The 16,795-nt window shown below is 34.5% G+C and overlaps 1 protein-coding gene across 17 annotated transcripts in view; it reads right to left on the minus strand.

Moving 5' to 3' along the window:
- Window positions 1-16,795, minus strand: part of PCDH15 (protocadherin related 15) — a 712,410-nt gene that overhangs the window by 580,191 nt on the left and 115,424 nt on the right. For 11 of the 17 annotated variants that reach the window (XM_061195806.1, XM_061195799.1, XM_061195791.1 and 8 more), the window contains exon 2: window positions 44-109. The exons of 3 other annotated variants lie outside the window; for them this stretch is intronic. In XM_061195806.1, the coding sequence (XP_061051789.1) occupies window positions 44-109 (66 nt within the window). Of the gene's footprint in view, window positions 1-43; window positions 110-624; window positions 640-16,795 lie in introns of all 17 variants that reach the window. 3 more of the 17 variants (XM_061195824.1, XM_061195783.1, XM_061195725.1) reach the window with 1 other exon arrangement.

Consider the following 16,795-nt stretch of genomic DNA (forward strand, 5'->3'; position numbering starts at 1 on the left):
CCCTCTTAGATTAAGTCATTTTTAAAACACATAGCTTACTCACCATTCTGACTCTCTTCATCAATGGCAACTATGGTGGCTGGTGGTCCCCCCCTAGCTAGTTTGCAATCTAAAGAGAAAACAAGACAAAGTAAGAAGTAGCTACTGCAGGAGCACTCACCCTGAGATTAAATTCATTGAGATGTATATTGATATTTAAAAAGAAAAATCCTACAATCAAATTAATATGCATCATTACTTTTAACAATTTTTTATTTTTAAAAAATTCTCGTAAGAGCTATATGGATTCCTTACCACATCGTAACAAAGACACTTTGTATACCATGAAACTGTTCAAATCTTACTGGAAAACACCAGCAGAGACCACTGGAGAGCAGAGGTCCTTCAGGACAGAGATAACGGGATGGTAATTTAACCGATAAAAATAACATAAAGGGATGATTAACAAGGATAAATTGTAATTAAAGCATCACAACAGAAACAAACATAATTGGCCTTTAATTGTGATAAAGGGTCTAATTAAAAAGAGTGAATAGATCTTTAATAATGTTCTAAAGAGAATAAAACAAAGACAGACAAGCAATGTTCATGAGGTTGTTTGAGATTTTATTTTTGTCATCTTACCCTCATATTGCCAGTCTGGAGTCAAAAGTATAGAGTCATCAATGGAAGCAGATCAGAAAAATGAAAGAAAGGAAGAAAGAATACATGTGTATATTTAGCGAGGATTTAAAGACATAAATAGCATTATACAATAACAGATAAATCACCTAATGATTTCTGGAAATGAAATATATAAAATCCTTAGATTTTTGTAATTCTAACACAGTAGTAACAAGTTAACTTGATAATGTATGTCACTAACATCTTAAAAATTATAGATCAACTCGAACATAACATACAGTACACCTATGTGTCCTATGAAAAGGTAAATAAAATTACTTATGAATTGTCTATTATCCCTGTGTTGAACAAACCTTAAGAATAGTGCCTGTCAATCAGTAGTGATTAATTTGTTATTTCAAACAATGCTAATACCGAAGTATCTCATGATAATGAACATATAAATAGTATCATGAGCTATAACATCCATGATAATTAAAATGTGAAGGTTTTGCCTGGAAGATGTCAAAAGTACACTTCTGAGACATAAAGCACTCTCCCAGGAGGTACTTGGTCAGCCTGATAGGGCTGTGTCACACAGTTAAATGTACATGGCACAGTCCTGTGACTGCAACATAAATTGGCTTAAAGCCGTCCAAGTATGTGTGCTATTTGGAAGATGATTTCAAGGTTTACTATTTATCTATTAAAATTCTGCTATTATGTTCATGGGCATGAATAAAAAAGGCTTTGGCAAGCAGTGTTCTATATTGTAAGATATATGCTCTCCCATATGAAGCTTAAAATATCAGAAATCTCCAGTTTTTCTCTCTTCATCCTGGTCAGTATTCAAGGAGTTTCAGGTCACAGCATTTTTAGATCTAAAATACCTCATTACACTTCATCCTCTCCTTCCTATACCCCCTGACATAGCACAGATCCTCACTATTTGTCACCTCTACTTTTGCAGTGGTTTCCTCACTGATCTCCTAGAAGCTTTGTTCTCATCCTGCATTCATTTATTCATTTCATGAGAATTATTTTATGCACCCAAATCAAAGGTAAAATTATGGCATTTCTCTGCCCAAAGAACTTAAGTTTCCTTTGGAGTGAAGAAAATTGTCTTAGGATATCATTCAAAGGATGTCATGGTCTTAACATTGTTTACTTAGAATTAAGCACTGTGCCCTTCAGTCACATCAGAGCCCTTACTCTTGCTAGAACGTATCTTGCATTATTAAGGAAGTTTTGTTACCTAAATTCATTTCTGCCTCTACTCCTGCCTGGCAAGTCTCTGCTTCTCTTGGTAGAACTAGATTTCACCTATTCCACGGAAACTTGTCTATTTCCCCAGTCAGAATTTATCTTTTACCTCCATGTTCTCATAATACTTTGTTCATCTAGTTTTTTATTCATCTATGCATTCAAAAATTATTCAGTCAAATTTGTAGATAACTTACTACGTGCTGAACATGGGAATTAAAAACCAACAACTTCTTTCTTCATGGATCTGAGTGATCAGATAAAAGAAAGACTCATAAACAACCACATAGGTATGGCACAGTGTGGTCTATGTGAGTCAATTCTTTAATAAATTCATTAACAACACAAACAATTAAAATACAGAGAATGCCTGCTGGGAGTGGAAATGGGATACACAAGAAGGCAGAGGCAATCTGTGGAAAGAATAAAGGAAACATGACCAGTTCTTACAGGATGCAATTCTTGGATTACCAACATGCCTTCTGTTTGTATTTCAAAGAGTAGTTACCTTTCAATACTATTTTCTTTCTCTTCACTCTCCTTCTCTTTCTCCCTCCCTCCCTCCCTACCTCCATATAATATATATATAATATTTATATATGAGGTCACTGCCTTAGTTAAGATCCTCATAGCTGCAAAGTAGAGAAAAAGTGTGGTGAATCTGAATGTGAATATTGATAGAGGACTAGATATTTAATCAATAACTTTATAGGCAGGCAGCATAAAGGGAAAGGAAAGAAGGAGAAAGCTAGGCATACATATACAAAAACCTCTCACCATTTGGTTACTATTACATTTATGGGTAGACTTTTTCTACACATCTAAGTCAAGTACGACTCCCCATATTCCAGCCCTACCTCCCTCCCTTACCCTTCCCATTCTCAGTTCATTCTTTAGTCATAACAAACCAAATTTATGTTTGCTGTGCCATCTGCCAAAATGCCCTTCCTCCTCTTCTACCCCTGGTTAACTTCTATTTCTCTTTCAAGAACCTGGCAAGGCATCACATCTTCTAGAAAATCTTCCTTGTTGTTGTCTAGATTAAATGCCTCTTCTCTGCATTCCTTCAATATATACTGTATTCCACTGGAAAAATTACTTCATAAAAAATATATTAGTATTTTCTTCTCATAAAAGCTCCTTCAGACCAAGTCTGTGTCACATTCATATATCTAAGTAACCTCAGAATCAGACTAGAGTTGATCCTGAAAGAATGTTTGTTGAATTTTTCTGAACTGCAGTCAGCCCAGCTGCAGTCTCTCATTGAACATTCCTCCATGAATGCTGCTCGGAAGTCACTGTTCTCATTATGTCCTCGCCAACAGAAACAGCCCAGGAATATAGGTGCAGCTACAGTTCCTCCCAGTCAGACCCCTTTAGATGACTTTCACTCAGCTTTATTCTTTTAGCAGCTTCCAAAACCCCACAATAAGATATTTTTCATGCCCAACCAATAAACTTTCTTTATTCTGAATCAAAACAAAAATGATTAAAAAATTTTGACTCACAACACTAATGAAGAGAGGTTAGTCAGATACATAAAAGTAATCTATTAATAACATGGTTCACAACAGCCTAAGTGTTTGCTTTGGAATGATGTGTTCATGAAAGTATAGTTAGTTTTGAAATGCACAAAAATATTTTTAATGACAGGTATATTCAGAACTGTCTTGAAAGAAAGTAATTTTGGATGGAGTAACCAGGATGTATTATGTATGCAAAATATCCAAATGGAGATCAAAGTGAAAACTAGAAAGCAATTTGGGGACTGGGTGATCCTGTTCTCTACGGTCTTTGGATAATCTGTCTGCCAAGGAAAGACAGGTTAGCTGATGATGCCTGTGCCTTGGAACAAACTTCTGTAATCTATTTAATTTCACCCTTGACTGTCCAGGTTAAATCACAAATTCATTGTTTTTCGTGCCTCAGATTTCTAACCTCTCAGGCCCCTACCTGATTCCCATATCCAATTTGTTGTAAAGTGCAGGATATGAATACAAATAGCTGAATGCCCAGTGTGATTTATTTCCGCAAATTTGTCATCAAGCTAAAAATAAGCCATATATTTTTTCTGTATATTTTTAAATTTCATGCAACAAGTCAGATTTAAAACCTAAAACTGCATTAGCAAGATATGGAATGACTGGTTTCAAATGAAATGAACCTGTAATATGCTGTTCTTATTATGACCTGAAGCTTAAGATCATGTTACTCTACAAAGGGAATATCCAGAATTGTCCAAATATGTTCATTCCTTACTAGGAAGAGAGAACAGCTAGGTCGACCCTATTTCCACCTTAGCCTATTCTCAAAACTTCCATTTAAGTTCAAACAGTGTCTTTTCAATAAAATTTCAAATATATTGACTTTTTTCTTATATTAACATGGCGATTGCCATCAATATGTCCAACGACTAGCATATTTCCTGCCTAGACCTCTCCTCTGAGTCTGGGTCCTGCAGCTCAGACAACATCTGTACTTGCAATTTCAAAGGTGCCTTAAATGTAACACTCCGAAATGGATTCTAGTTGCTACCCCCAGACCATACCTGGCCTCTTCCAGTATGTACTATTTCAGTGAATAGCACAATTTTGCACTAAGTTGCATAAACCAGAAACCAGGGGGTCACCTTTGAGCCTGCCCATCACCCTTGCTTTTCTATGTTGAATCCCTCAATAAATCTTGACTTTCATTACTACAGAAAAACTTCTCATATCCACCTACAACTTTCAATCTGATGTCACTATGCTAATCCAATCTCTTACCTAGTCTAACAGGTTTTCCTAACTGTTCACCCTACAGTCAATCTTGCCCCACTCTTTTAATTTCTATCTTTAACCGCAGTGATCTTTTACAAATTAAAACATGCTTACCAGTTAATGATGTACCATTGCTTTTATGTTAAAACAAAATTCTCATGGTCTACAATCCTCTGTATAGTATGATTTTAGAATGAAAACCAAAATATATGGCCTACAAGGTCCTGCATGATACCGCCTTCTTCTTCCTCTCCAGTCTCATCTATTTCCATGTTCTCACTTGCTCTCTGCATTCCAGACAGGTTTTTCTTTTCTTTTCTTTAATCATGCTATCTTTTGTCCTGAGCTACCTAAAGATCTTTCCAGATTGCATTATTTCTCATTTCTAATCTTCACACTCAACCCATTATTCACTTATATATTCTTTAGATTTTAACTTGTGCTTCGCTTTTCCGAAGAAATCATTTCCAATCCCCAGGTTCCCTGATATATACTCAGTTAATTCTGCCTTCTAACATCAAGTTATGAATATCTGACTCCTCACTGACAGAAAATGCAGTGATAATCTAGATCTTGTTTCTGTTCCTCAGAGTTGTGGTCCCAGGGCAAAGTTCCTGCCACATAGTTGTCAGCAACTATTTCTTGAATGCAAAAATGAAGAGCCTCGACCAAATTTGCAACAATTTTTAAAAAGCCCTCTATAACTTAGTCTTTTTTCTTTTTAATGTTTGAAATGTCATTTTCATATAAAAATAATGGGGAAAGAATGTGTAACAAATTAGTTATTAAAAGACAGGACCACTGATACTACCTCAGCAGAAATGCGAAGGGTAGCACCGCATGCCACCTGAAAATATGTCAATTTGGCATGTGGAGCTGAAGGCAGTAAAGACCCAGCAGACTCAGCAAAAGCCTTTTTTTTTTTTTTTTTCCTCCTCCTTTTTAACAGCCTAAAAGAATTTAGAAAGGGGGCCTGTACCAGGAAGAGAGCTATTACTAGAGATAATTTTTTCATCTGAGAGAAGTATCTGCATGCAGGGCAAACATTTGTTTACTGAACATTTCCTTTTCTCATCTTCCTGTGAACTCCCTCTTTCCCTTTGAAGTCTCAGACCACTTATCCCTTTCCTTAGCTCAGGATGGTATTTAAGCCTCAATTGCCTGGTTGTGTTTGAGTCTCATATTTTTGTACATGATTAAATTTGTTTTTCCCCTGTTAATTGTTCTATTACAGGGAGGTCTCAGTCAAGAACCTAGAAATGTAGAAGAAAAATTTTTCCTTCCCTATGAGGAAAAAGCCACTATTCAAGTAAAGAAAGAGACAGTTTTTGTAGGAATTCAGGATTTTGAGGGATTAGTTATGAAAGATCATAGAGAGCTCAGAATTATAAAGAGGAATAATGAAAAGAGAAGGAGAAATTTTTCACTTGTTTCCAATTATTTATAGTTTCTATTAGAATTCTACACTCTGATCATCCAACTGACTGAACTGAAGAACTATTACGGAGCAAACTTACTCCAATATCCTATTAATGGCAAGGATGCATTCCAAGTTCCTTCATGATTTTATCAAATTGCATCTTAAAGAAATAAAACTCCAAGACCTCAGATATCAAAGCTCTCATGATATCAAAGATCACAAATACTTTCGTGTCAGTCTTTTAGAAATTTTACTCGGCCATTTCTTTACCAGCTCCCTATGATTATCAGTGAATTATTCTAGCACTTAGCAGAGTATTTGACATACTATAGTCATTCAATATATTTGTTGAACTAGGGAACATCTTCCTCCATGGTAAAGGAATAAAACAAATAACCAATTAAATCATTATTATTCATCATTTCAGATCTTTTGGGGAGTGTTTAAAGTGTTAAAGGAATTGATTCCTAGTACAGTATAGAGCTTAAGAACATGTGCTTTGGAGTCAGAAAACCAATTTTTACATCCTAACCTTGGCTTTTAATAGCTGTGTAAATTAAGTAGATTATTAACTTCTTATACCTCAGTTTAGGTAAATAGGTGTAATAGTAAGTATAACTACTTCATAGATTTATTACAAGTATAAATGAGATAATCTATGATAACTTCATTTTGCCTGGCAAAATGTACAGGCAGAATAGATGCACCTTAATTTGTACAGTATCATTATTTTAAGGAATGTATTTGGAAAATCGTTCCTATTTTTTTCCCTTTGACCAAAAGGTGGCAGAGAATCCCTTGGATTTCCCTAAATTCTCAGTGAGGGCTGATCTTATTACATATGTGGTTGTGAAGTGCATTCTCATTAAGAATAAAAGCAGCCACATGACATGTCACTGATGGTCTGTGATCAAGTAGAAAGATCATGAAAGGGTCACAGATTTTCTGAAAACTCTACTCTTTTCAACATTCCTCTATTATCACTTTGGATATTCAAAGTCATCTGGTGTTTCTTATCTAGAAGCTTTCATTTTCTCTCTCACACACACACACACACACACACACACACACACACACACACACATTTTCTCTCCCTTCTCCCTCTCCCTCTGGATCAGTCACTTAGTTCAAAGCAATTTGGCCTCTCATTCAAAGGAGTACTGCGCTCTCAAAATTTCTGGCTGCACAAACATTTTATTTTCAATTTGCTTGTCACAAGCAGTAGCAGAGAGACTATTCTTATATTTTTCTGTTGATCTTTGGAATATTCATTTCCTGGAAAATACACATAGGAGTGAAATCTTAATACAAAAACTCCTTGTTTTACATTTTGACTCTCTCATCCAAAAGAAAAGGAGTTTGACCTTGAAATTTATAAGATCAATAGAACTATAAGTTGTAAAACTGCAGTCAACAAATAGACCATAACTGAAAAACAAAATGAACTGAGTAAGCTAAAGGACATTACAAGTAAGTCATTTTCAATTCAAGAGTAAGATATTAGCATTAATAGATTTCAAATATTACCATGGAGGAAGGAAGGTGTATTTTATGATGCCTTAGTGTCATCATTAATTGGATTATATAATTTGATTATGATGTTCCAACAATATGGTCTAGTAATGCCCACTGAAGTCATTAATGATTATTGTTCTACATCACTGCTTTCATTAGGACGATTTATCATAGAGGCCATGGCTCCCTCAATCTCTACATTTTTTTTCAAAAGTTACTGTTTATTTCATATTCTAATTGGTCTATCAACAACAGTAAGATTTAAGATTTTTACATGGTTGGCATTTGGTGAGAGAAACCCATTCTCATTCTTAAGAAGTTAATGGATCTAAGTAATAAAAAGAAAGATAAGTAAAGGGCTGCAGGAAGAAGGCAGTACAGGAACTGAATTGCCAGGAGTCTGATCAGAAGATCAAGTAATACTTTTAAAATTATTTTTGTTCACTGGGAATATTACTATAATTCACTATTTTATAATTTCATGTAAATGCATTGTCAAATATGTTAGTATTTGTACCCAAGTGTAATGTTCTTACTTAATTCACACTGCATGAGTTAGAAGCTCTTTGAGTTTTCTTTCCATTGATAGCGACAGTTTTTCCTTACTCATATAAACTTCCGAAACAGAATCATAACTACGTTTGAGGAATTTGACATGAATGAAATAGTTCTTGGTCCAAGGTATTATGTCACCACTGACATCAGAAGAAGCAGCATGGTATTGTGGTTATGGACATAGCCTTGGGAAACAGACTGCCTAGGTTCAATACTAGCCACATTTTAGCACTTGTTAGCTTTTAAGATCTTTGAAAGTGACTTAAACTCTCTGTAGCTCAGTTGCATTAGTTGTAAAACTGAAATTATTGTATGGAATAGTGATTGGCATATGGAAGTGCTTTATAAGTTATTGTTAGGTAAATTCTATTTTAAACAAATGAGCTAATCCCATACAAAATTTGTATATCTACATTTTAAAAGCAGTGACTTTTACATATTTTTAATTAAGAAGTAGATTCTTAAATTTTTCAACAGTCAAAGGAAAGCCATATTTTATTAGCAGAACAAAATAGGCTTCATATATGTTAGCATTTTTTTTGTGTGCATTTAATGTACTGGAATAGCAACAATACATTTAATTATATGGCCACAGATTGCTAAGGATACGTAGTTATAGCTGAATCATGCAAAAGATCTCCTTTCTAAAATTACCACAGGAATGCTTATAACTAAAATAAAAATAAAAAATCTGCTTTGGTAATCTAATGTAAAGTGGATTTTGTACTCCTAAAAGCTCTTCACAAGATCTTGCTTTCTGTTACTCCAAAACTCTTCCTAAAAGGCTTTTTCCATTGGCTTGTTTTACCGTATTATCTAATTTGTCTTTATGTTTTACAATTAACATATAAAGGAAAAAGAAAGGGATAAAGATTTGTGTCAATGAGGAAAACAAAATTATACAAAAAAAACACTTTATGAAAAGCAGTTAAAGAATTTACATTCATATTTCTGAAAGCTAATTTATTGTATTTTCTAATTACTTTTTTTTTAAAACATCTTTATTGGAGTATAATTGCTTTACAATGGTGTGTTAGTTTCTGCTTTATAACAAAGTGAATCAGCTATACATATATCCCCATATCTCTTCCCTCTTGCATCTCCCTCCCTCCCACCTTCCCTATCCCACCCCTCTAGGTGGTCACAAAGCACCGAGCTGACCTCCCTGTGCTACGCAGCTGCTTCCCACTAGCTATCAATTTTACATTTGGTAGTGTATATATGTCCATGCCGCTCTCTCACTTTGTCCCAGCTTACCCTTCCCCCTCCCCGTGTCCTCAAGTCCATTCTCTAGTAGGTCTACATCTTTATTCCCATCCTGCCCCTAGGTTCTTCATAACCATTTTTTTTTTCTTTTTAGATTCCATATATATGTGTTAGCATACAGTATTTATTTTTCTCTTTCTGACTTACTTCACTCTGTATGAGAGACTTTAGGTCCATCCACCTCACTACAAATAACTCAATTTTGTTTCTTTTTATTGCTGAGTAATATTCCATTGTATATATGTGCCACATCTTCTTTATCCATTCATCTGTCGATGGACACTTAGGTTGCTTCCATGTCCTGGCTATTGTAAATAGAGCTGCAATGAACATTGTGGTACATGACTCTTTTTTTTTTTTTTAAACATCTTTATTGAAGTATAATTGCTTTACAATGGTGTGTTAGCTTCTGCTTTATAACAAAGTGAATCAGTTATACATATACATATGTTCCCATATCTCTTCCCTCTTGCATCTCCCTCCCTCCCACCCTCTCTATCCCACCCCTCTAGGTGGTCACAAAGCACCGGGCTGATCTCCCTGTGCTATGTGGCTGCTTCCCACTAGCTATCTACTTTACATTTGGTAGTGTATATATGTCCATGCCACTCTCTCACCCTGTCACATCTCACCCCTCCCCCTCCCCATATCCTCAAGTCCATTCTCTAGTAGGTCTGTGTCTTTATTCCCATCTTGCCACTAGGTTCTTCATGACCTTTTTTTTTTTTTCCTTAGATTCCATATATATGTGTTAGCATACTGTATTTCTTTTTCTCTTTCTGACTTACTTCACTCTGTATGACAGACTCTAACTCCATCCACCTCATTACAAACACCTCCATTTCATTATGGCTGAGTAACATGACTCTTTTTTGAATTATGGTTTTCTCAGGGTATATGCCCAGTAGTGGGATTGCTGGGTCGTATGGTAGTTCTATTTTTAGTTTTTTAAGGAACCTCCATACTGTTCTCCATAGTGGCTGTATCAATTTACATTCCCACCAACAGTGCAAGAGGGTTCCCTTTTCTCCACACCCTCTCCAGCATTTATTGTTTGTAGATTTTTTGATGATGGCCATTCTGACCAGTGTGAGGTGATACCTCATTGTAGTTTTGATTTGCATTTCTCTAATGATTAATGATGTTGAGCATTCTTTCATGTGTTTGTTGGCAATCTGTATATCTTCTTTGGAGAAATGTCAATTTAGGTCTTCTGCCCATTTTTGGATAGGGTTTTTCGTTTTTTTGATATTGAGCTGCTTGTAAATTTTGGAGATTAATCCTTTGTCAGTTGCTTCATTTGCAAATATTTTCTAATTACTCTTAATGAGGTAGCTCAGAGGAAATTCTCAATCACGATTCTTAATAAGATGCTCAACGAGGTCAAAAGCTAAAAGCTGCAGCATCAACATCACTGTTTAAAACTGCATTCTTCAAACAAAGATTTTTAATAATTCTTTGTATACAGTCTGCTTTGCCTCTTTAAATCAAGTTCTTTGCTACAATCCACTTATGAGTATCTAAACTGTCAGTAAAAAAGCAAACTCTGTGGACTAAATTATAAGGAAAACATTTTAAGCATTTTATTACTCATAACATTAAAGACCATATCCATGTAAACATCACATCTGTTTTCCTACATCTTCCAGTTTTATTAAGATATTATTGACATATATGTAAGTTTAAGGTATACAGCATGATGACTTGATACACGTATATATTGTAAAGTGATTACCACAATAAGTTTATTTAACACCTCCATACTCTCGTATAATTACCCATTTTTGTGTGAGGTGATAACATTTGAGATCTACTCTCTTAACAACTTTCAAGTATATAATATTGATATAATATTGTTAATTATAGTCACTGTGCTGTACATTAAATCCTCAGAATTTATTCATTTTAGAGCTGGAATATTGTACCCTTTGGCCAACATCTCTCCATTTTCCCCATCCACCAGCCACTGGCAACCATAAGTTTCTATGAGTTCAGCTTTTTTGGATTCCACGTATAAGTGAGAAGATATGTATTTGACTTACTCTGACTTATTTCACTTAGCATGATGCCCTCAAAGTCTATCATGTTTTTGCAACAGGCAAGATTTCCTTCATTTTTATGGCTGAATAATATTCCATTTTGTACATATACTACATTTTCTTCATTAATCTGTCAATGGACACTTAGGTCATCTCCATCTCATAATTTGCATATGTTGAACCATGCTGCATCCCAGGAATAAATCCCACTCGATGGTGATATATGATCCTTTTAATTTGCTGCTGATTTTAGTTTGCTAGCATTTTCTTGAGAATTTTTGCCTCTGTACTCACCAAGGATATTGGTCTGTAGTTTTCTTCTTGTGTAGCGTACTTTTCTGGCTTTGGTAACAGAATAATGATGCCCTCATATAATGAGTTTGGCAGTGTTTCTTCCTCTTCAATTTTTTGGAAGAGTTTGAGAAGGACTGACATTAATTCTTCTTAAATATTTGATAGAATTCAGTGAAACCATCTGGTTAGTCCTGGGCTTTTCTTTGTGGGGATGTTTTGGTGACTGGTTCAGTTTCCTTACTCATTATTGATATGTTCAAATTTCCTACTTCTTCATGATTCAGTCTTAGTAGATTGTATTGCTAGGAGTTTATCTGCTTCTTCTAGGTTATCCAATTTCTTGGTGTATAATTGTTCAGTGTAACTGCCTATGATCCTTTGTATTTCTGCGGTGTCAGTAGTAATGTGTCCTCTTTTATTTATGATATATTTATTTGAATCTTCTCTCTTCTTTCTTAGTCTAGTAAAATGTTGGTCAATTTTGTTAGATTTAAAAAAAAGATAGCTCTTAGTTGCATTGATCTTTTCTATTTTTTCCTGTTCTCTGTATCATCTATTTCTGCTCTGATCTTTGTTATTTCCTTCTTTGTGCTAACTTTGGGCTTCTTCTAGTCCCTTGAAATGTACAGTTAGGTTGTTTATTTGTGATCTTTTTTCTTAATGTAGGCTTTTAAACATTAATTAATTAATAATTAATTAATTGCTATAGCCTTCCCTGTTGCATTGCTTTTACTGCATCCCATAAGTTTTGATATATTGTGTTCCCATTTTCATTTACTTCAAGATACTTTTAAAAATTTCTCTTTTGACTTATTCTTTGAGCCATTGATGTTCTGGCAAGTGTTGTTTTAATTTCCACACATCTGTAATTTTTCCAGTTTCCTCCTATTACTGATTTCTTGTTTTATAACATTGTGGTCAGAAAAGATACTTGGTATGACTTCAGCTTCTTACATTTGCTAACATTTGTTTTGTGATTTAATGAATAATCTACCCTGGAGAATGTTCTGTGCGCACTTGAAAAAATGTGTATGCTGCTGCTGTTAAGTGGAATGTACTGTATGTTTGTGTTAGGGCCATTTAGTGTAACATATAATTCAAATTCAATGTTTCCTTATTAATATTTTGGTTGGATGAGATATTCATTGTTGAAAGTGGAGCACTGTGGTCCCCTACTATTATTGTATTGTTATCTATTTCTCACTTCAGATCTGCTAGTATTTGCTTAATATATTTAGGTACTCTGATTTTGGGTACATATATATTTAGGATTTTTATATCTTCCTTTTGAATTGCCCCCCTTTTTATTATATAATCTCTTTTGTTTCTTGTTAGAGTTTTCTACTTAAAGTCAACTTTGTTCAACATAAGTATAGCTATTCATGCTCTCATAGCTACTCATGATCTCTTTTGGTTTCCATTTGCATGGAAATGCCTTCATTTTGAGCTTCTATATGTCCTTAAAGCTGAACTGAGTCTTTTGTATGTAGTGTATAGTTCGGTCTTGCTTTTTAAATCACTCAGCCACTCTGTGCTTTCTGATTTGATAATTTAGTCCATTTAGATTTACAGTAACTATTGATGGGTAAGGACTTACTAATTCTATCTCATTTATTGTTTTTTGGCTGCTTTGTAGTTCCCTTGCTCCTTTTTTCCTCTTTGCTGCCTTTCTTGTGATTTATTGATTTTCTCTAATGATGTGTTTTGCTTCCCTTCTCTTTGCCTTTTGTATATCTACTGAAAGTTTTTACTTTTCAGTTATCATGGGGCTTACAGAAAGCATCTTATAGATATAGCAGTCTATTTTAAGATGATAACAACTTACCTTCAATTGCATACACTCTACATGTTTACTCTCCCACCCCCACAATTTTACATTTTTTGTGTTACAATTTACATTTTTGTATTGTGTATCCATTAACTAATTATTGTAGCTATAGTTATTTTTAATACTTTTGTCCTTTAATGTTTATACTAGAGTTAAGTGATTATCAAACCACCATATTACAGCATTAGAATAATCTGAAGTTGACTATATATTTACCTTTACCTCATGTTTTAAAATATTTATGTTTTATTATTATTTATCCTTTTGTGTCAGTTCAAATAATTCCTTGCAGCATTTCTTGTAAAGTAGGTGTAGTGGTCTCTCCTTCATTTCTGAAAGACTTTGCCATGTAAGTATTATTGGTTAGCATGTTTTTTCTTTAAGCACTGTGAATATATCATCCCTCTCTGTCCTGTCCTATACATTTTCTGCTGATAAATCCATCTATAGTCTTAAGGGATTTACCCTATATGTGAGAAATATTTTTTTTTCTGTTTTTAAAATTCTCTTTGTCTTTGATTTTAGATGGTTTTATTATAATGTGTCTTTTGAAAGAATGTTTTGGGTTGAAATTTTGGGGGTGATTTATTAACTTCTTGAACATCAATATATAAATCTCCCCTAGATTTGGAACATTCCCAGCCCTTACTTTTTAAAATAAGCTTTGTGCCACCTTCTCCCTTTCCTCCTTCTGGGGACTCCGATAACGCATAGATTGTTTCTTTTAAGGGTACTGCATAATTCACTTAGGATTTCTTCACTCTTTTTAATTTCCAGTTTTTGTTGTTCTTGTTCTCCTCTGACTGAATGATTCCAAATAAACTGTCTTCCAGTTTATTAATTCTTTCTTCTGCTTGGTTGAGTCTACTATTGAAGCTCTCTATTGAATATCTTCAGTTCAATCATTGCATTCTTCAAATCTAGGGTTTCTTCTATTTTTTTTTCTTTTGAATTTTATTTTATTTTTTTTATACAGCAGGTACTTATTAGTCATCCATTGTATACACATCAGTGTATAAATGTCAAACCCAATCTCCCAATTCATCACACCACCAACCCCACTGCTGCTGCTTTCCCCCCTTGGTGTCCATACGTTTGTTCTCTGCATCTGTGTCTCAATTTCTGCCCTGCAAACCAGTTCATCTGTACCATTTTTCTAGGTTCCACATATATGCATTAATACGTGATATTTGTTTTTCTCTTTCTGACTTACTTCACTCTGTATGACAGTCTCTAGATGCATCCACGTCTCTACAAATGACCTAATTTCGTTCCTTTATATGGCTGAGTAATATTCCCTTCTATATATATGTACCACATCTTCTTTATCCATTCATCTGTCGATGAGCATTGAGATTGCTTCCATGACCTGGCTATTGTAAATAGTGCTGCAATGAACATTGGGTGCATGTGTCTTTTTGAATTGTGGTTTTCCCTGGATATATGCCCAGTAGTGGGATTGCTGGGTCATATGGTAATTCTATTTTTAGTTTTTTAAGGAACCTCTATACTGTTCTACATAGTGTCTGTTTCAATTTACATTCCCACCAACAGTGCAAGAGGGTTCCCTTTTCTCCACACTCTCTCCAGCACTTGTTGTTTGTACATTTTCTGATGATGCCCATTCTAACTGGTGTGAGGTGATACCTCATTGTAGTTCTGATTTGCATTTCTCTAATAATTAGTGCCGTTGAGCATTCTTTCATGTGTCTGTTGGCAATCTGTATATCTTCTTTGGAGAAGTGTCTATTTAGGTCTTCTGCCCATTTTTTGATTGGATTGTTTGTTTTTTTAATATGAAGCTGCATGAACTATTTATATATATTGGAGATTAATCACTGGGCTGTTCATTCATTTGCAAATATTTTTTTCCCATTCTGAGGGTTGTCTTTTTGTCTTGTTTGTAGTTTCCTTTGCTTTACAAAAGATTTTAAGTTTCATTAGGTCCCATTTGTTTATTTTTGCTTTTATTTCCATTACTCTATGAGGTGGATCAAAAAAGATCTTTCTGTGATTTATGTTAAAGTGTGTTCTTCCTATGTTTTCCTCTAAGAGTTTTATAGTGTCTGGTCTTACACTTAGGTCTTTAATCCATTTTGAGTTTATTTTTGTGTATGGTGTTAGGGAGTGTTCTAATTCCATTCTTTTACATGTAGCTGTCCAGTTTTCCCAGCACCACTTATTGAAGAGGCTGTCTTTTCTCCATTGTATATCCTTGCCTCCTTGTCATAGATTAGTTGACCATAAGTGTGTGGGTTTATCTCTGGGCTTCCTATCCTGTTCCATTGATCTATATTTCTGTTTTAGTGCCACTACCATATTGTCTTGATTTCTGTAGCTTTGTAGTATAGTCTGGAGTCAGGGCGTTTGATTCCTCCAGCTCCGTTTTTTTCCCTCAAGACTGCTTTGGCTATTTGGGGTCATTTGTGTCTCCATACAAATTTGAAGATTTTTTGTTCTACTTCTGTAAAAAATGCCATTGGTAATTTGATAGGGATTGCATTGAATCTGTACATTGCTTAGGGTAGTATAGTCATTTTCACAGTATTGATTTTTCCAATCCAAGAACATGGTATATCTCTCCATCTGTTGGTATCATCTTTAATTTCTTTCAACAGTGTCTTATAGTTTTCGTCATACAGGTCTTTTGTCTCCCTAGGTAGGTTTATTACTAGGTATTTTATTCTTTTTGTTGCAATGGTAAATGGGAGTGTAACCTTAATTTCTCTTGCAGATTTTTCATCATTAGTGTATAGGAATGCAAGAGATTTCTGTGCATTAATTTTGTATCCTGCAACTTTACCAAATTCATTGATTAGCTCTAGTAGTTTTCTGGTGGCATCTTAAGATTCTCTACGTATAGTATCATGTCATCTGCAAACAGTGACAGTTTTACTTCTTCTTTTCCAATTTGTATTCCTTTTATTTCTTTTTCTTCTCTGTTGCTGTGACTAGGACTTCCAAAACAATGTTGAATAATAGTGGCGAGAATGGACATCCTTGTCTTTTTCCTGATCTTAGAGGAAATGCTTTCAGTTTTTCACCATTGAGAATGATGTTTGCTGTGGGTTGTTGTATATGACCTTTATTATGTTGAGGTAGGTTCTCTCTATACGCACTTTCTGAATAGTTTTTATTATAAATTGGTGTTGAATTTTGTCAAAAGCTTTTTCTGTGTCTATTGAGATTATCATATGGTTTTTCTTCTTCAATATGTTAATATGGTGTATCACATTGATTGATTTGTGTATAC

Source organism: Eubalaena glacialis, chromosome 1, assembly GCF_028564815.1.
Source record: "Eubalaena glacialis isolate mEubGla1 chromosome 1, mEubGla1.1.hap2.+ XY, whole genome shotgun sequence".
In the NCBI taxonomy this organism is placed as follows: Eukaryota; Metazoa; Chordata; class Mammalia; order Artiodactyla; family Balaenidae; genus Eubalaena; species Eubalaena glacialis.